Source organism: Gracilinanus agilis, chromosome 2 (assembly GCF_016433145.1).
Source record: "Gracilinanus agilis isolate LMUSP501 chromosome 2, AgileGrace, whole genome shotgun sequence".
In the NCBI taxonomy this organism is placed as follows: Eukaryota; Metazoa; Chordata; class Mammalia; order Didelphimorphia; family Didelphidae; genus Gracilinanus; species Gracilinanus agilis.
In genome coordinates, this window is record NC_058131.1 from 673,187,778 (window position 1) to 673,202,304 (window position 14,527).

At 49.3% G+C, this 14,527-nt stretch overlaps 2 protein-coding genes across 2 annotated transcripts in view; one reads left to right on the forward strand and one right to left on the reverse strand.

Moving 5' to 3' along the window:
* CDH23 (cadherin related 23) overlaps window positions 1–14,527 on the reverse strand; it is a 357,372-nt gene that overhangs the window by 140,104 nt on the left and 202,741 nt on the right. The window contains exon 19 of the mRNA XM_044660245.1: window positions 298–358. Coding sequence (XP_044516180.1) covers window positions 298–358 — 61 coding nt within the window. The remainder of the gene's footprint in view (window positions 1–297; window positions 359–14,527) is intronic.
* On the forward strand, window positions 11,804–12,226 carry C2H10orf105 (chromosome 2 C10orf105 homolog). The gene has a single exon (XM_044662824.1). It carries the CDS (start codon window positions 11,804–11,806, stop codon window positions 12,224–12,226), a length of 423 nt encoding a protein of 140 aa, XP_044518759.1.

Consider the following 14,527-nt stretch of genomic DNA (forward strand, 5'->3'; position numbering starts at 1 on the left):
CTCTCTCTCTCTCTCTCTCTCTCTCCTCTCCCCCCTCTCTCTTTCTCTCTCTCTCTCTCTCTCTCTCTCTCCATATATATATATGTGTGTGTGTGTACACATACATGTGTACAGAATTACATATATATGTGACTGAAAAGTTTATCCTTTTTTCTTCCCACCATGAATCTTTTCATGGTTATCTATACGTTATAGGAAGCCGGGACAAGGCAGAGACCTTTGGGGTGGGGTACTAATGTCAAAAACCAGAGGGGTGATAATCCCTAGCCTTGAGGAATCAAGGTCTGTAATGCTTACCGTGGAGGATTCGGTACCACACGCGCCCATTATCGCCCTCATCTGCATCCGTGGCCATCAGCTGGAGGAGGAAAGATGATGTTAATCCTTTGCATTTAGACTATCATAGAAGAAATTACTTTTATGGCATTCTTTTCTTCCCTGCCTCTCTCTACTGATCCTTTCCCCTATTTAGGACCTGACCAGAGAGGTAGTTTGGAGAGATAAATGTGTCCAGCTTGTCTCCTACCACCACAGGGGACAGACCAGGATCCAGAACTTCTACATGCACAGTGTGGGCTCTGGGATATCTCTGGCGGGTCTTGACCCTTACTACTAATGTGAGGCGTATGGATTGTGTATGGAAGCAGGTAGAATCAAGGTGGGAGAAAATAGATGATGAAAGAAGGAAGCCTTTAAACAGCCGTAAGAGTCTCTGCAAATGTTTTAAGCCCTCACCCTAAATTCTTTATCCTTCTTAGCACCCTCATATAATAGCACCATTGAGTCACTTTCCTGAGCTGTGAAAGGAGTATGTGTAATAACTGCCCACCTACCTCAGAGTGGCAGCCTTGCCATAGTGGGCAGATCGCTAGGTTTGGGGTCAGGAGAAGCTGGATTTGCTGCTCCTCTGTGGTACTTACTAGTTGTGTGACGCTGTGCTATTTGTTTAGCTGCTATGTGCCTCAGACAACATCCTAGGACTTATCTACTCAATGGCAGGCTGGGTAGAGGGAGTTTCTACATTGGGAATTCTCCCTGCAGATGGAAAAACAGATCCTCCCTCCCAGGGCTGTTGTCATGTATCAGTCTTACAAAGTGACATATGAAAGAGAACTGGAAGGGTTTAGGGGGTCATCTAGTCCATCCCTCTCACTTGAAGCCCTGGGAGATGCCTAACGTCCCAGCTAGGATTATTATTATTATTATTATTATTATTAACATTTACACGCTACTTGAAAGCAGGGCTTCTTAACCACTTTTTGGGTCCAGACCCTCTTTGGCAGTCAGTCTGGTGAAGCCTGTGGATTCCCTTACAGAATAATGTCTTTAAAGGCATCAAATAAAATATAGGATTGCAAAAGAAACCAAAGGTTAGTTATGATTAAGATGCAATTTTTTCCCCATCCAAGTTCATGGACTTCCCGAAATGGATTCCTCTCTAAGTTAATGATTTTTGCTTTAAAATTTAGTTTTTTAATATATCTTCTCATCTGAACCTCACAATAACCCTGTGAAGCAAGTACTACAGATATAGGGAAGAGATATCAGAGACTCACAGGGGCAAAGTGAAGCTGCCCACAGACTGTGTCAGAAGCAGAATTTGAATCCAGAGCTCCTGATTCCCAGTCTAGTGTTCTTTTAACTAATTCATTCTTTTTCTTAGAAGAAAAAATGCCCAAATCTTAATATTAATACTAATTGCTTAAATTTACTCAGCCTTAAAAAAGTTAACTTGGTCTTAATAAATAATAGGAATTAGGTAAGTGCATCAATCCATTTGGAGATCCTTCAATGTATCTGGTTATTGAATGCAGGACTATTACTATCCCACCTGAGATCATTGCTACCTTTGCTTGATCTAGAAGATTTGGGGGGCATTCCCATAGACTGCTCTTATTCCCAGGGCTCTCCTGGTTACCACAGCAGCCTCATTGCATACAATGATTCTTGGTGTTAGAAAAGTCAAGAATTGGAAGGTATCTTCAGTGGGCAAATCCTCTAGTCCAGTGGTTCCCAAACGTTTTTGGCCTCCCGCCCCCTTTCCAGAAAAAAATATTACTTAACGCCCCCGTCACATACTATCACCACCCCCTTACAGTTATTCACTGCCCCCAAATGCACCTGTGGCCATCACTGCTCCCCTGGATCGCTGCAGCACCCACCAGGGGGTGATGGCACCCACTTTGGGAATCACTGCTCTAGCCAATAACTCCATTGAAATCCTTTCTCCACAACATCCCTGATAAAGGATCATCTAATCTCCACAGAAGACCTCCGGGAAGGGTAGGCCAAGAAAGTTTGGGAACCACTGCTCTAGACAGAGATGGAAGGGAAGCCCATTCCTGGCCCAGTAGGTTCGTCCCTCTTTCCTTGGCTCAGTGAGCTGGTCCCATTCTCTGCCAACAGCATGGGTTGCCTTACTGCAGAGAATGGAATCCTTTGGACTGGGTGTTAAGGCAAGAAAAGGCAGATTATGCCCTTTTGCAAAGCAATCTGAGGAACACACAGGAGGCAGTGTGTGGCAGGGGAGTCAAACCACCCATCGGCACCATCTCCACTCGGACCCTGATGGACACAGCCCAGGACTCTGAAGCTGAGGGTCCTGGGACTTACAATGACCCAAGACCATCACCCTTACTTCTAGCTTAGCCTTCCCAGTCATTATGGAGAGGAGCGATCCCTGTGGAGAAAGGGCCCACCTTCCTTGCCACCATCACTACCAACCACTAACCAACAGCCACCAATGAGCCCTCGCAAGGGAGTGCCTCCTGCACCACTGATCTTGTTTCCAGCTCGTTTCCTCTAGCTGTCATCCTGAGAAGCAATTCCTCTAGAGACGGGAGATGGGACCCTGCCAACAGCTTCTCCGTGTCCTCAGCAGAGAAGAAAGTTCCCATCACCCAAATCCTTGACACGGCCAAATGATTCAGCATCAGAAAGGGATACGGTATTATCGGTGGAAATGGCACGAAAGGGGCTGCATTGCCATCTGCTTTGCTGCCATATTCTAAGGACTGTGGGACCTTTCTATCTGACTTGTGGCTGAAACCTAGCTGCGGTCTCCTCCGTTAGAATGGGCCATCTCTGATTTTGTGTTTGTGTCCCCAGCACTAAGCGTCATGTTTTCCATATAGTAAGGGCTTAATAAATGATTATCCATTCATTCTTTCATTCCTCCTAGTGGGGAATTGTTCCTCAAACTCCACCATCGGAGAGATTTTGCCTTTTCCCCAGAACCTTTGCTTCTTGAACTTGCCCAAGGCCTGGGGAGTGGGGCATGAGGACCAGCTAAAATGTTGGTGGGCCACCTATTGAGGGCCCAGGGGAGTATTTCAGGGATATTAGAGCCTACGTGTGTGGGGGTGGTCACAGGGACTAGGATGGTCCAGAGGGAGAGGGAACACTTCCTTAGGACTAGGAGTCCTCCTCAACTTTAGCATGGTCTGGCCAGGGAGAGGGGTGGTCAGGTAGGGGCATTTCAGTCAAGGCAAGGCAGAGGAAGGAGATGATTCGGAGTCTCCTTTTGCTGGGAGATTTTTTTTCTCTTGAAGTTCTGCCCTCCCAAAATGTTTAACCTTGATCTCAAAGCAGAAATGGGCAGTAAGCTCAGAGGCAAGAGAAGTCTAGAACCAATCAAGCAGTAAAAAAGTATTTCTCAAAGACCTGGCACATGGGAATACTCATATAAAGAATGAAATAACCCCTGCCCTCGGGGAGCTTATATTCTAGTGGCAGGGGGAGAGTATATACAGAAAAAAAAAGAGAACAAGTACACAGAAATTAAATACCAGGTGGTTAGGAAGTGTTCTCTCTTTCAAGCTTTGTTTCTATTTTTTAATGGATTTTTTATGTTTTTATGTTTTTATTTTTATCTGATATTCAGTTGTTTTTCAGTTGTGTCCAACTCTTTGTGACTCCATTTGGGATGTTCTTGGTAAAGATACAGGAGTAGTTTGCCATTTCCCATTCCAGATCATTTTATAGATGAGGACACAAACAGGGTGAAGTGACTTTCCCAGGGTCACACTACTATTAAGTGTCTAGGGTCCTGATTCCAGGCCTTACACTCAATCCGCCAAGCCTTGGGCAAATCACCTAACGTCTCAGCCTCTGTTTCCTTATCTGGCCAATGGGATATTTGAAACAAACAGACTCTAAGATTCCTTTAGGCTTGACATCTCTGACTTTGTCTTTAATGGGAAACCATGTCTATGTCTAAGAACTAGTCTTGCTAAATTCTGAGGTTCAACCAAATCACAAGAGAATTAAAAGGAGAATGATGAATTTTTTTCCATCATAATAATTCACAAAATCATCAAGAGGGGGCATAAGGGGCTAGTGATAGTCGCTGGTTGAGAGTGTGCCCACACGGAAAGAAATCACCCATCCTGGAAGTAATCTGACAGCAGAGTTAATGGTCTGAGATGGCAGCCCCGCTAGGAAAGTAAGGGAATAAGCCAGTCCCAGAGAGAATGATGGAGGAAGAAGGGCCTGGGGTCTACCCTGCTCTTTCCTGGGAGGACCTAGGGGAACACGGCATCCCTTTGATCACAATTCCTTCCAAGGCCCCTCCTCGCTTCTACGAGAGCTCCCTTACCGATTGTGCTCCCTTCCCCTCCCCTCCCCTCTCAGCCTCCCCAGGAAGTCTTGAATACTCAACAGGAAGGGTTGGGGGACGAGAAGGAGGAAGTGGGAAGTTCCATCAGCCAAAGACCTTGAAGAAATCAACAGAAGGAATGGGACAGTTCCTGCCCTGGGAAGAAATATGGTCCAGTGGTTCCACCTGGTGCCTCTGCCCTACACTGCAGGGCTCCCCTGGCCAGAGACCTCCCTTTTGCTCTCAGGCATTATTTTCCTCATTCCCACCTTGAAAATGGATGGAAGTGCTGTTTACCACCGGGGCGATGCAGTCCCAGGAAAGTGCCAAAGTGCGTGATTACTAGTCAGGGTTTCCAGAGCATCTGGGCATCTGCCATCTCCCATCTAGAACTTCCTCCAGGGCAAAGCGAAGAACAACCCTTCCTTAAGGATGCCTACCTACCCTCTGGGACCCTGACTCACCCTTCTGCCTCCCCTCACAGATCCAAGTTGGGGGCACTAATCCCTGCACCCCAAGTCAAAGAATCATACATTCAGAGCTTGAAGGGATTTAGGAGATGAATTAGTCCACCTCATTTTATAAATGGGGAAACTGAGGTTCACAGAGGTACCTCAATCTCCTCTTAAAATCCTTAGTTAAAGCTCAAATGCCTCCTCCAAGAAAGAGGCCTTTTCCAGTTCCCTGCTATTAGTGTGCGCGCTCTCTTTCTTTTTTTTTCTCTCTCTCTCTCTCTCCCTCTGCCCCGTCTCTGTCTATTTTTCTGTCTGTCTCCCTCTCTCTCACTCTGTCTACCACTTTCCTTCCTTCTCCCTCTCTTTCTCTCCCCATCTCTGTCTCTCTCTATCTCTCTCTGTCTTTTTTCTCTGCCATCTTGACCTTACATTGGATTATCTTGTATTTTCACATGGGTATATAGGTTGTACGCCTCCCTCCATCTGAATGGAATTTAAGTTCCTGTTTTTAAAGTTTTTAAATTTGTCGGGATTTTGGTCTTTGTAGCCTCAGGGGCCTAGCACATAATAGGCACTTAATGAATTTCCGAAGTCACGGAGGCAGATTCAAATCCAGGTCTGCTGACTCCATATCAATTAAAAATAATAATTATATTAATAACATAGTAGATAATTTATATTTACAATAGAAATATAACTATTATTTTTAAAATAATATTTTATTTTCCCAATTATGTATAAAAACAATTTAAAACACCCTTATCTTCTATCTTAGAATCAATACTGTGTATTGCTTCTAAGGCAGAAGAGTGGTAACGGCTAGGCAATGGGGGTTAAGTGACTTGTCCAGGGTCACACAGCTAGGAAGTGTCTGAGGCTATATCTAAACCCAGGATCTCCTGTCTCTAGGCCTGGCTCTCAATCCACTGAGCCACTCAGCTACCCTCTAAAAACAATTTATTTAAACATTTTTCTTTTTCAAGTTTGAGTTTCCAATTCCCTTCCCTCCTTCCCTGCCATCTTTCCACATTCCCTGTGACAGTGAACGAGTCAGTTCTAACACGCTGGCTGATCACAGATGGGGGTGAGGCCAGGAAGGGCTGGGGGTGACGTGGGAGACACACGAACAATGGGCTGGGTGAGAGATACTGTTCTGCTGGGAGGGGAGGCAAAAGCCACGGAGGGGGAGTGGATCAGTCACCCCGATACCTCCTCTCCTTCCCATCCAGAGCTCTGCCCCCAGCCCAGACCCCAAGGAGCTGGCGCCTCCCTGGGCAAGCCCCCCCACCTCCCAGAACCTCCTCCTGCAAAGTGGGGCTCACCAAGCGTGGCTGGTGTGAGCCTGGGATGAGAGAAGGAGGCCGTGGAGGGAGCCCAGCCCTGGCAGTCAGAGCTCTAAGCAGGCCAGCGGGCAGATTCAGGCCTTTCCCAGGTTCTGGAGTCTCGAGGAGCCCCACTTCACATCATTTAGAATCTGAGTGAAATGACTCGATGAAAAGCAGCTGGGACCCGCCATGAGGAAGATCTGAGTTTAAACCTTTCCCATCAGCGGTCATGACTCTTTCCCAGCCTCAGTTTCCTCCTCTGTCAAACAGGGGTACCGAGGGGCCGCCTCGCAAGGTTAGCCCTCGCTTCTGCTCTCATTTCCCCTCCTGGCTGGGGAGGTTCAGAGGAAGCTCGGCCAGCTCCCCGGAGGGCCGGCCAGCTGTTGCCAGGGGCAGCTGCTACACTCTGGCTTCTGTGGGAAAGGAGGCTGAGGAAGAGTCAGGGATGGTGTGTGTGTGAGTGTGTGGCGGGGCAGCGAGTGCGAGGGAGGGGATGGGGGAAGGGAGGGACGGCTGCCGCCTGGAGGGTCTCAGGGAAGGGCCACCCAAATGGGAAAGACATCAGCTCGAATCCCCTTCCAGCATCCTCTCCTTTGCCCGTCAGCCGCCTTGGGCTGGGAGGCCGGGGGGACGGCAGAAGGAGGGCAGAGACAAGCTCCGGGATGCTGGGAAGCCGAAGGAGCAGCCCGTAGTGTCTGGGGAAAGGGGCCCCCTTGCAGCCTCCCTCCTCCCTCCCTCCCGCCTTCCCCCGCCCTCCCCTGGTTCCCAAGGCCCGCTCCCTCTGTAACCTGGAGGCTGGCAGCCGCTGAATAGGCAGAAGCAGACTGTACCATTCAAACTTTCACCAGGGGAAGGTGAGAGCCCTGGAAGGGCTGAGAAAAGAACTCCTTCTCTCTCCGCTCTGGCCTTCTCCCCTCCATATTCCTGCCCCCAACCCAGCTCGACCACTGCCACGGACACCCCCCAAGGGAAGGAGGGAATCATGGCAGTCCCCTAGCCTGGGGGCCCTGAGAGCTCCCAGGATGGGCTGGGGAACTTTCCCGCATCTCAGCTGCCATCCCTACCCCATTGCCCATCCCCTCTTCTTCTTTCCTTCCTCTAGAGTCAGGACCAACTGAAGAAGCAACAAGATTGGGAGGGAGAAAACAAGAGAGAGACAGACAGACAGACAGACAGAGACAGACAGAGAGAGACAGAGACAGAGACAGAGAGAGACAGAAAGAGAGAGGGGGGGACAGAGAGAAAGAGAGAGACAGAGAGAGAGAGAGAGAGCCAGAGAGACAGAGAGAAAGAGAGAGAGAGAGAGACAGAGAGACAGAGAGAGACAGAAAGAGAGAGTGAAAGAGAGTGAGAGTGTGTGAGTGAAAAAGAAAGAGAGAGTGAGTGTTAAAGAGAGAGAGAAAGAGAGAGAGGAGAGAGAGAGAGAGAGAAGGGCACACTTTATCCCACTCCTCAGGATCGACAGAACTAGGGGGGCAAAAGGCACCCCAAAGCTCAAAACAGCAGGACTGGGGCAGCTAAAACTCAGCAGGCCTCTTCCAGAGACCCAAGAGGAGGTCACCGAGAGGAGAGACTGGCCATCCATCTCCAGGGACCACTGGGGAGCCTCTGCCCTTTTAGAGTGCCTGGGACGGGGTTGCATCGTCTAAGGAAGTCTTTCAGCTGAGAGCAGAGAAGAGGTCAGTTCCCGGTTACCCCCCTGACTCCACTCCATACCCTAGAAAGGGCCCCCGGAGGTATGGGGAACCACAGGAATGGATTGATTCCTGGGTTCTCTGGCTTGGGCCGGGGGAGGCAATAAGACAGAGGGGAAGCCCGGATATCACCCCTTGGCAGAGATTTACTACAAAATTCAGAGATCCAGCAGTGTACCCCCAGATCTGGGGCACCCAAAGCCAAGCGCCCCCTTTTCCAGCACAGATTCCCGGTCCTTGCTTCATTTGTTTAAATAGTATCTCTGAAAGAAGGCCTGAGAATTGGGGGTTTCCAGCAGATTCACTTGAGGGAAATCACAGAGGAGGGAAGATAGTCTAGAGACTCAGACTGTCCACGGGGTTGGCACAGAGATGGCAAGTGTAGGGATGTGGCCGTCAAGTTCTTGGTCTCTGATGGGAAAGCTCCCCAGTGACTTCCTTGGCCCCCAGACCTGCTGCCCCCTGAGGCTGGCCTCCTTTCTTCCCTCTCTCCCGGTATTCCCTCTCCAGGGACATCTGCGGTGCCGGTCACCAGGGGGAGACTAGAAGGGAATACAGAGAGGGTGGCCTGGCCTGAGCTGGACCAGAGCCTGTAGGAGAAAGTGGCTTTGTGTTCTTGGGCCGGGTGGTGGAGGGGATGGGGCTTTGGACTTGATCAGAGTTCCCAGCTCGCTCTCTCTGACTGTGTGAGCTGAACACATCATCTGACTTGGATGAACCTTAGTTCCCTTATCTGTAAAATGGGGGCAACAATTCTTATACTCCTGAGTTCACAGGACTGTTGGGAGGAAAATAGCTCATGCACGTTAATGTGAGGCAACCAGGTGGTGCAGTAGATATAGCACTGGGCCCACAGTCAAGAAAGACTCATCTTCCTGAGTTCGAATTTGGCCTCAGACACTTACTAGCTGTGTGACCCTTGGTAAGTCACTTAACTCTGTTTGCCTCAGTTTCCTCATCTGTCAGATGAGCTGGAGAAGGAATTGGCAAATCACTCCAGTATCTTTGCCAAGAAAACCCCAAATGGAGTCCCAGAGAAGTGGATACTACTGAAACAACAATATAAATGTGCACAATTATCCAAATGTTTCCATGCTAACGATTTCACTAATTACAAGTAATTAAAAAAATTTTGCTATCTTAGAATTGATACTAAGGCAGAAGAGCCTTAAAGACTAGGCAATGGGGGTTAAGTGGCTTGACCAGGGTCATGTATCTGGGAAGTATCTGAGGTCAGATTTGAACACAGGTCCTCTTGCCTCTGGGCCTGGCCTCTACTCATTGTGCTACCTAGCTGCCTCATAAGTCACTTTTTACTTATTCATTAAATTCTGGTAAATTAAATTAATTTCAATTATAGATTAATTCAATTTCAAATGTAAATTATAAATTAATTGCAAATATAATATTCATTTCAATTCAATAAAATCAAATTAAATTCAAATCAATTCTTACTTATTCATTAAATTAACCCAGTACAGATAAGTGGATCCTAGAGAACGGAAAGGAACCTTAAAGGTCGTCTGTTCTAATCCTCTCATTTGTTAAATAAGCAAAGTGACTGAAGAAGAGTGACTGGTCACACAGACAAGAAAGAGGAGAGAAAAGATTCAAACCCAAGTCCTGTGGGTTTGAAAAGCTTCCTTTTTTTTTTTTTCATTTTTTATTGTCATGCAAAACCCACTTCCATATTAGTGTGAGAGCACACTCATACACAACCCAAACCCCAACGTATCAGCTTCCTTTTTCCTGTACGCTGCCTCAACTTATTAGAAATCACTAGGAGGGGCAGCTAGGTAGTATAGCGGATAGATCTCTGGGCGCAAATCTGACCTCAGACACTTCCTAGCTGTATGACCCTGGGCAAGTCACTTAACCCCAATTGCCTAGCCCTTACCCTTCTGTCTTTGAGACTGAGAATTGGGAATTTCCAGCAAATTCACTTGGAAAAATGACCAAGGAAGGAAGATAGCCGAGAGACTCAAACTCACTGGGCTGGCACAGAGATGGCGACCCAGAAACTGAGACTGGAAGTAAGGGTTAAAAACAATTTAACTGGAAGGGGCAGCTGGGTAGCCCAGTGGATAGAGAGACGGTTCTGGAGTTGGGAGGTCCTGGGTTCAAAAATGGCCCCAGACACTTCCTAGCTGTGTGACTCTGGCCAAGTCACTCCACTCCAATTGCCTAGCCTTTGCCGCTCTTCTGTCTCAGAGCTGATTCTGAGGTGGAAGGTGAGGGTTTAAAAAAAGGAAAGAAAAGGAAGAAATGATCAGGAGTTATTTACTGAAGCAGCCTGGGGCCCCCACCAAGAATCTTATTGAGAAACACCATCGTAGGGATGGTGGGGCGGAGGGGCAGCACCCCTAGGTGCCCTCTTAAAGAGAGCACCGTGATAGGACTTCAGACATTTCAGGCTTCTCCCTGCGTCACACAGGCTCCCTTCCAAGTCAGTCCAAAGGAGAGAAGCTGGCAGATGCTCCCCTTGGGAAGACTCTTCTTCCCTCCTTCCTCCTCCCCAGCTCGCCATAGGAGATAAACCCCTCCTTTTTCGGAGCCCCCCAGACCTCCGAGCAATGAGCAGCCAGCCAGGATCTGAAGTGAGACCAGAGCGGACTCTGGGCTTGCTGCCGGAGAGGTGGAGGCCCCCCGAATGCCAGACAGACATCAGAATTTCCACAGGGCTTGAGCTGGGAGAGCTGGGCCACTGCCTGGAAATGATCAGAAGGAAGAGGGCCAGCGAAGGCTCTAGGCAGGGCTGAGAAAGGAGAAGCAGGACCCAGAGTTTGCTTCTGATGGGACGGGTGAGTGCCGAGGATGGGGGGCTGCAGCAGGGGGACAGGGAGGACGAGGGGGGCTGGCGGCCCCTTTAGATATTACGACACGCTGCTCTGGCCGTTACCAGGACCCTGGGAAGCTCAAACAAGCCGGTCAGGGTCGCTCAGCTAGCATTTAAACAAAAGTAAATTAAAAATCCCAAACTGTCCTGAGACTGGAACTACCCTGGGCTGTTCCCTACAGACGCAGGTGAAAATGAGGACTAGGGAGGGTTTGCTCCCCTCACGTCTACTCAAGCCAGATATCATGGATGAGGTTAATCTGTCGTCCTTAAAATAGGCTACTGTCCAAAGCCCCAAATCAGTTCATTTTGGTGATGCAGCGGCTTCCTTCCAGGAGCAAGGACTACGGAGAGGCACCCATTATTTCTCATCCATAAGTACAGATCACAGCACTTATTCTTTAAACTTTACTTTATATCTTAGAATTGATGCTAAGTATTGGTTCCCAGGCAGAAGAACAGCAAAGGCGAGGCAATGGGTGTTAAGTGACTTGCCCAGGGTCACACAGGCAGGAACCCAGGTTCTCCCAACTCCAGGGCTGTCTTCCTCTCCTGAGGTACCTAGCTGCCCCCTAGGACTTTTTCTTTCAGGCCACAAGAACTGATGAAAAAGTTCTGATTCTACAGAGGACCTCTGTGTCTTCCGTATCCCATGTCCAGCTCTTTCTGGGAGCCCTAGAGAAAGATGGCAGGAGAGGGGATAATCTTGCACCCAGAGCCAGGAGAACCCGGGGTCCAACCCCAGCTCTGAAAATTTTTAGCTGTGTGACCTTTGTCAAGTCATGTAACCTCTGACATCTTATTTCCTCATTTGTAAATTGGAGCTAGACAGTGCTTAAACAAGATGGTGAGGAATGGTTTCTAAGACTTCTTATTCTATATGGCTTTCAGAAGAGATGAACACTGAGGAACCGGACCACAAGAGCTCCCCAGCCCTTGGCCTGGTTTTCTTCACCAACACCACCTCTGCTGAGCTTGCCTCGCCCAGCCCTTGGCCCCCGGGGGAGATACCACAATCTCTGTCCATCATCATTGCTCTGGCCTGCATCTTCCTTCTGCTGGCCACTTTCCTGCTCTTTGTCACCCTCTGCAAGCCGGCAGCCATGGACCCCTCCCGCCACGGCCCCCACGAATGCATGCCCTACCACCCGGAGACGCCCAGCGAGCCCCAGCTCCGCTTCTGGAAGCGCCTCGGCTCCCTGCGCCAGTCCATCCACAGCTTTCGCCGGGGCCGACCTGGCTCTCAGCACCCCGGGCCGCCCACTCACCAGCCCCTACCCGATCGGGACTGGGGCTTTGTGGAGTCCACCAAGATGTGATGTGGCCGAGGGAGGAGCCGGAGGTCGCCCCCTGAATGATGGGAAGGGGGTGTGGATGGGGCATCCTCCCCCAAAGCCGCGGCCCATCTCTACTCTGACCCCGTGGCCCCCCGACTCAACCCTTCTACCCCTAGGCAAAGCCCAAGGAGAGCTGAAGGTCCTCAGACTCTACCGACCCACCCCAGATTCAGATCTGCGATGTGGCTCTCATACTTTGTGGACCTTTTCCTTTGCTTCCCACTGGAAAGCCTATCCAGGGACAAACTGGAGAACTCTGTCCAGGCTAGCAGGATGTAGCCAGCAGGTAAAGCGAGGATGTCCCTTAGAGATAGATCCCTTTGCTGAAGAGCCAATGTTTTCTGGAAATCCTATTCCAGGTTTCCTGACTTCCCTCTGAAAAACAATTTCTTGTGTGTTGAAGATACAACATTCAACTCATCCTTCCAGAATGCCTCCTTCCTAGCTTCAGAGGAAAAGTTCTGATAGAGTCCAAAGTCATTATTTGGTCCAAAGGTTTCTTCCAAACAAGGTCGGAGCCATCTGATGGGAGTCTCGGAGCCTAAGGACTCCTGGGGAAAGCTCTCTTCCCTGAGAGACTCTAATTACTTCTGGACTGGTCTGAGCAGGAGATAAGGAGGAGTGAGGGCAGGCACAAATCAGCTTCCTTCTTCCTCCTGCCCTGGGATGCCCATCAGCTCACTTCTGCCACTGCAGGAGAGCTGGAGATACCAGGCTGCAGAAACTGGTATCCTTTGGCACTTGCGGCATAGGACTTTGCCATCCAATGGGCACAGCCTGCAGAGGACTGTGCTGCCTATATTAGGAGCCAGGACTGGCTAGCTCAAGGAAGTTAAAGAAAGATCCTGGCTCAAAGGACACGTTTCCAGTGGGCCCCCTCTCTCCCGCCATCTCCTTCCCGTCCCAGCAATGGGCAAGGCCATGCATGGAAAGAACGATGTGGGGAAGGGAAGAGGCTGAGCTTCCCAGAGAGGAGGTAATTATGTTGGCGATGCCTGGCTGCTCCTTGTTGTGCAGCCCTGCAGCTGGGAAGCTAATCAGGAGGAATCCCTCTCTGTAACTGGGGGAAGGGCGGAGGGGAAGAGGGGAAGGTAGCCATTGGCAGCTGCCACGGGATGGCTTGATTGAAGGAGGAAAGGAGAACGTATCAAAGGGCTTGAATCTGGCAGGACTTGGAGGGAGACATCTCCAGCTGGAGCCTCCTTAACGTGGAGGGAAACCCAGATGAAAGGCCAAGCCTGTCCTCCGTATCATCGATAAAGAACCTCTTTTCCTGTTTTTATTCTTGGTGACTCCAGGATGGATGGATGGATGGATGGATGGATGAGGGGCGATGGAGTGTTCTCCCTGACTCCCCGGAGAGACCCTCTGCTGGTGCTGCACCCTCACTTCTCACAGGAAGGACAGAAGACTGCCGAAAGGGGTCACGCTTAGCAACTCCTGGGACTCTTGGCTGAGGGCATGTGCCCCAAGTTTCTAAGTCAGAGAGAACAAAGCACTGGCCTGTTTTCTCCTTTTACCTGTCTACAATGCTCAGATACCTCTTCCATGAAAGAAATGAGACCTGAGACCTTTCTTCCTTCTCCATTCATCCCCTATGCAGCTGATGGACTGATTTTCCTAAAGTTCAGTTCTGACTGGGCTTTTCTCCCTTTCCAAAAACCTCCAGTGGCTCCCTAGCTAGATAGCAAATGAGATATTTGTAAAGTGCCTGCTTGGCATTCAGTAGTCACTTAATAAATGATTATTCTTTCAAATTTGGCTTCAGACACTTCTTAGCTGGGCAAGTCACTTAACCTCCATTGCCTAGTCCTTACCACTCTCTTCTGCCTTAGTACATAGTATACATAGTATACATAGTATATATAGTACATAGTATACATAGTATAAATTCTAAGACGGAAGTGTAAAGGTTTCAAAAAAAAAGGCTTGTTCCCTTTCCCTATTGCCTATGGAATCCCATATTAAGTCCACTCACTGCCTGCCATTTAAAACACACCAGGGTCTGATCCTGCCCAGGCTCTTTTTGCCCAGAAGTCTCCTTGGTGCCCACTTTGTTCCAACCAACCATACTGGTGCATTTGCTGCTGCTCATTCATACTCTAGTCATCCCCATTGAAGTGCCTCCACCCTGGCTTGGCATCTGGGATGCTCTCCTTCCCTTCTGGCTTCTTCCAGCTCAGCTCATCCCACACGAGGCTTCTGATCGCCCATGTGGCTGGCTCTCTCTCTCTCTCTCTCTCTCTCTCTCTCTCTCTCTCTCTCTCTCTCTCTCTCTCTCTC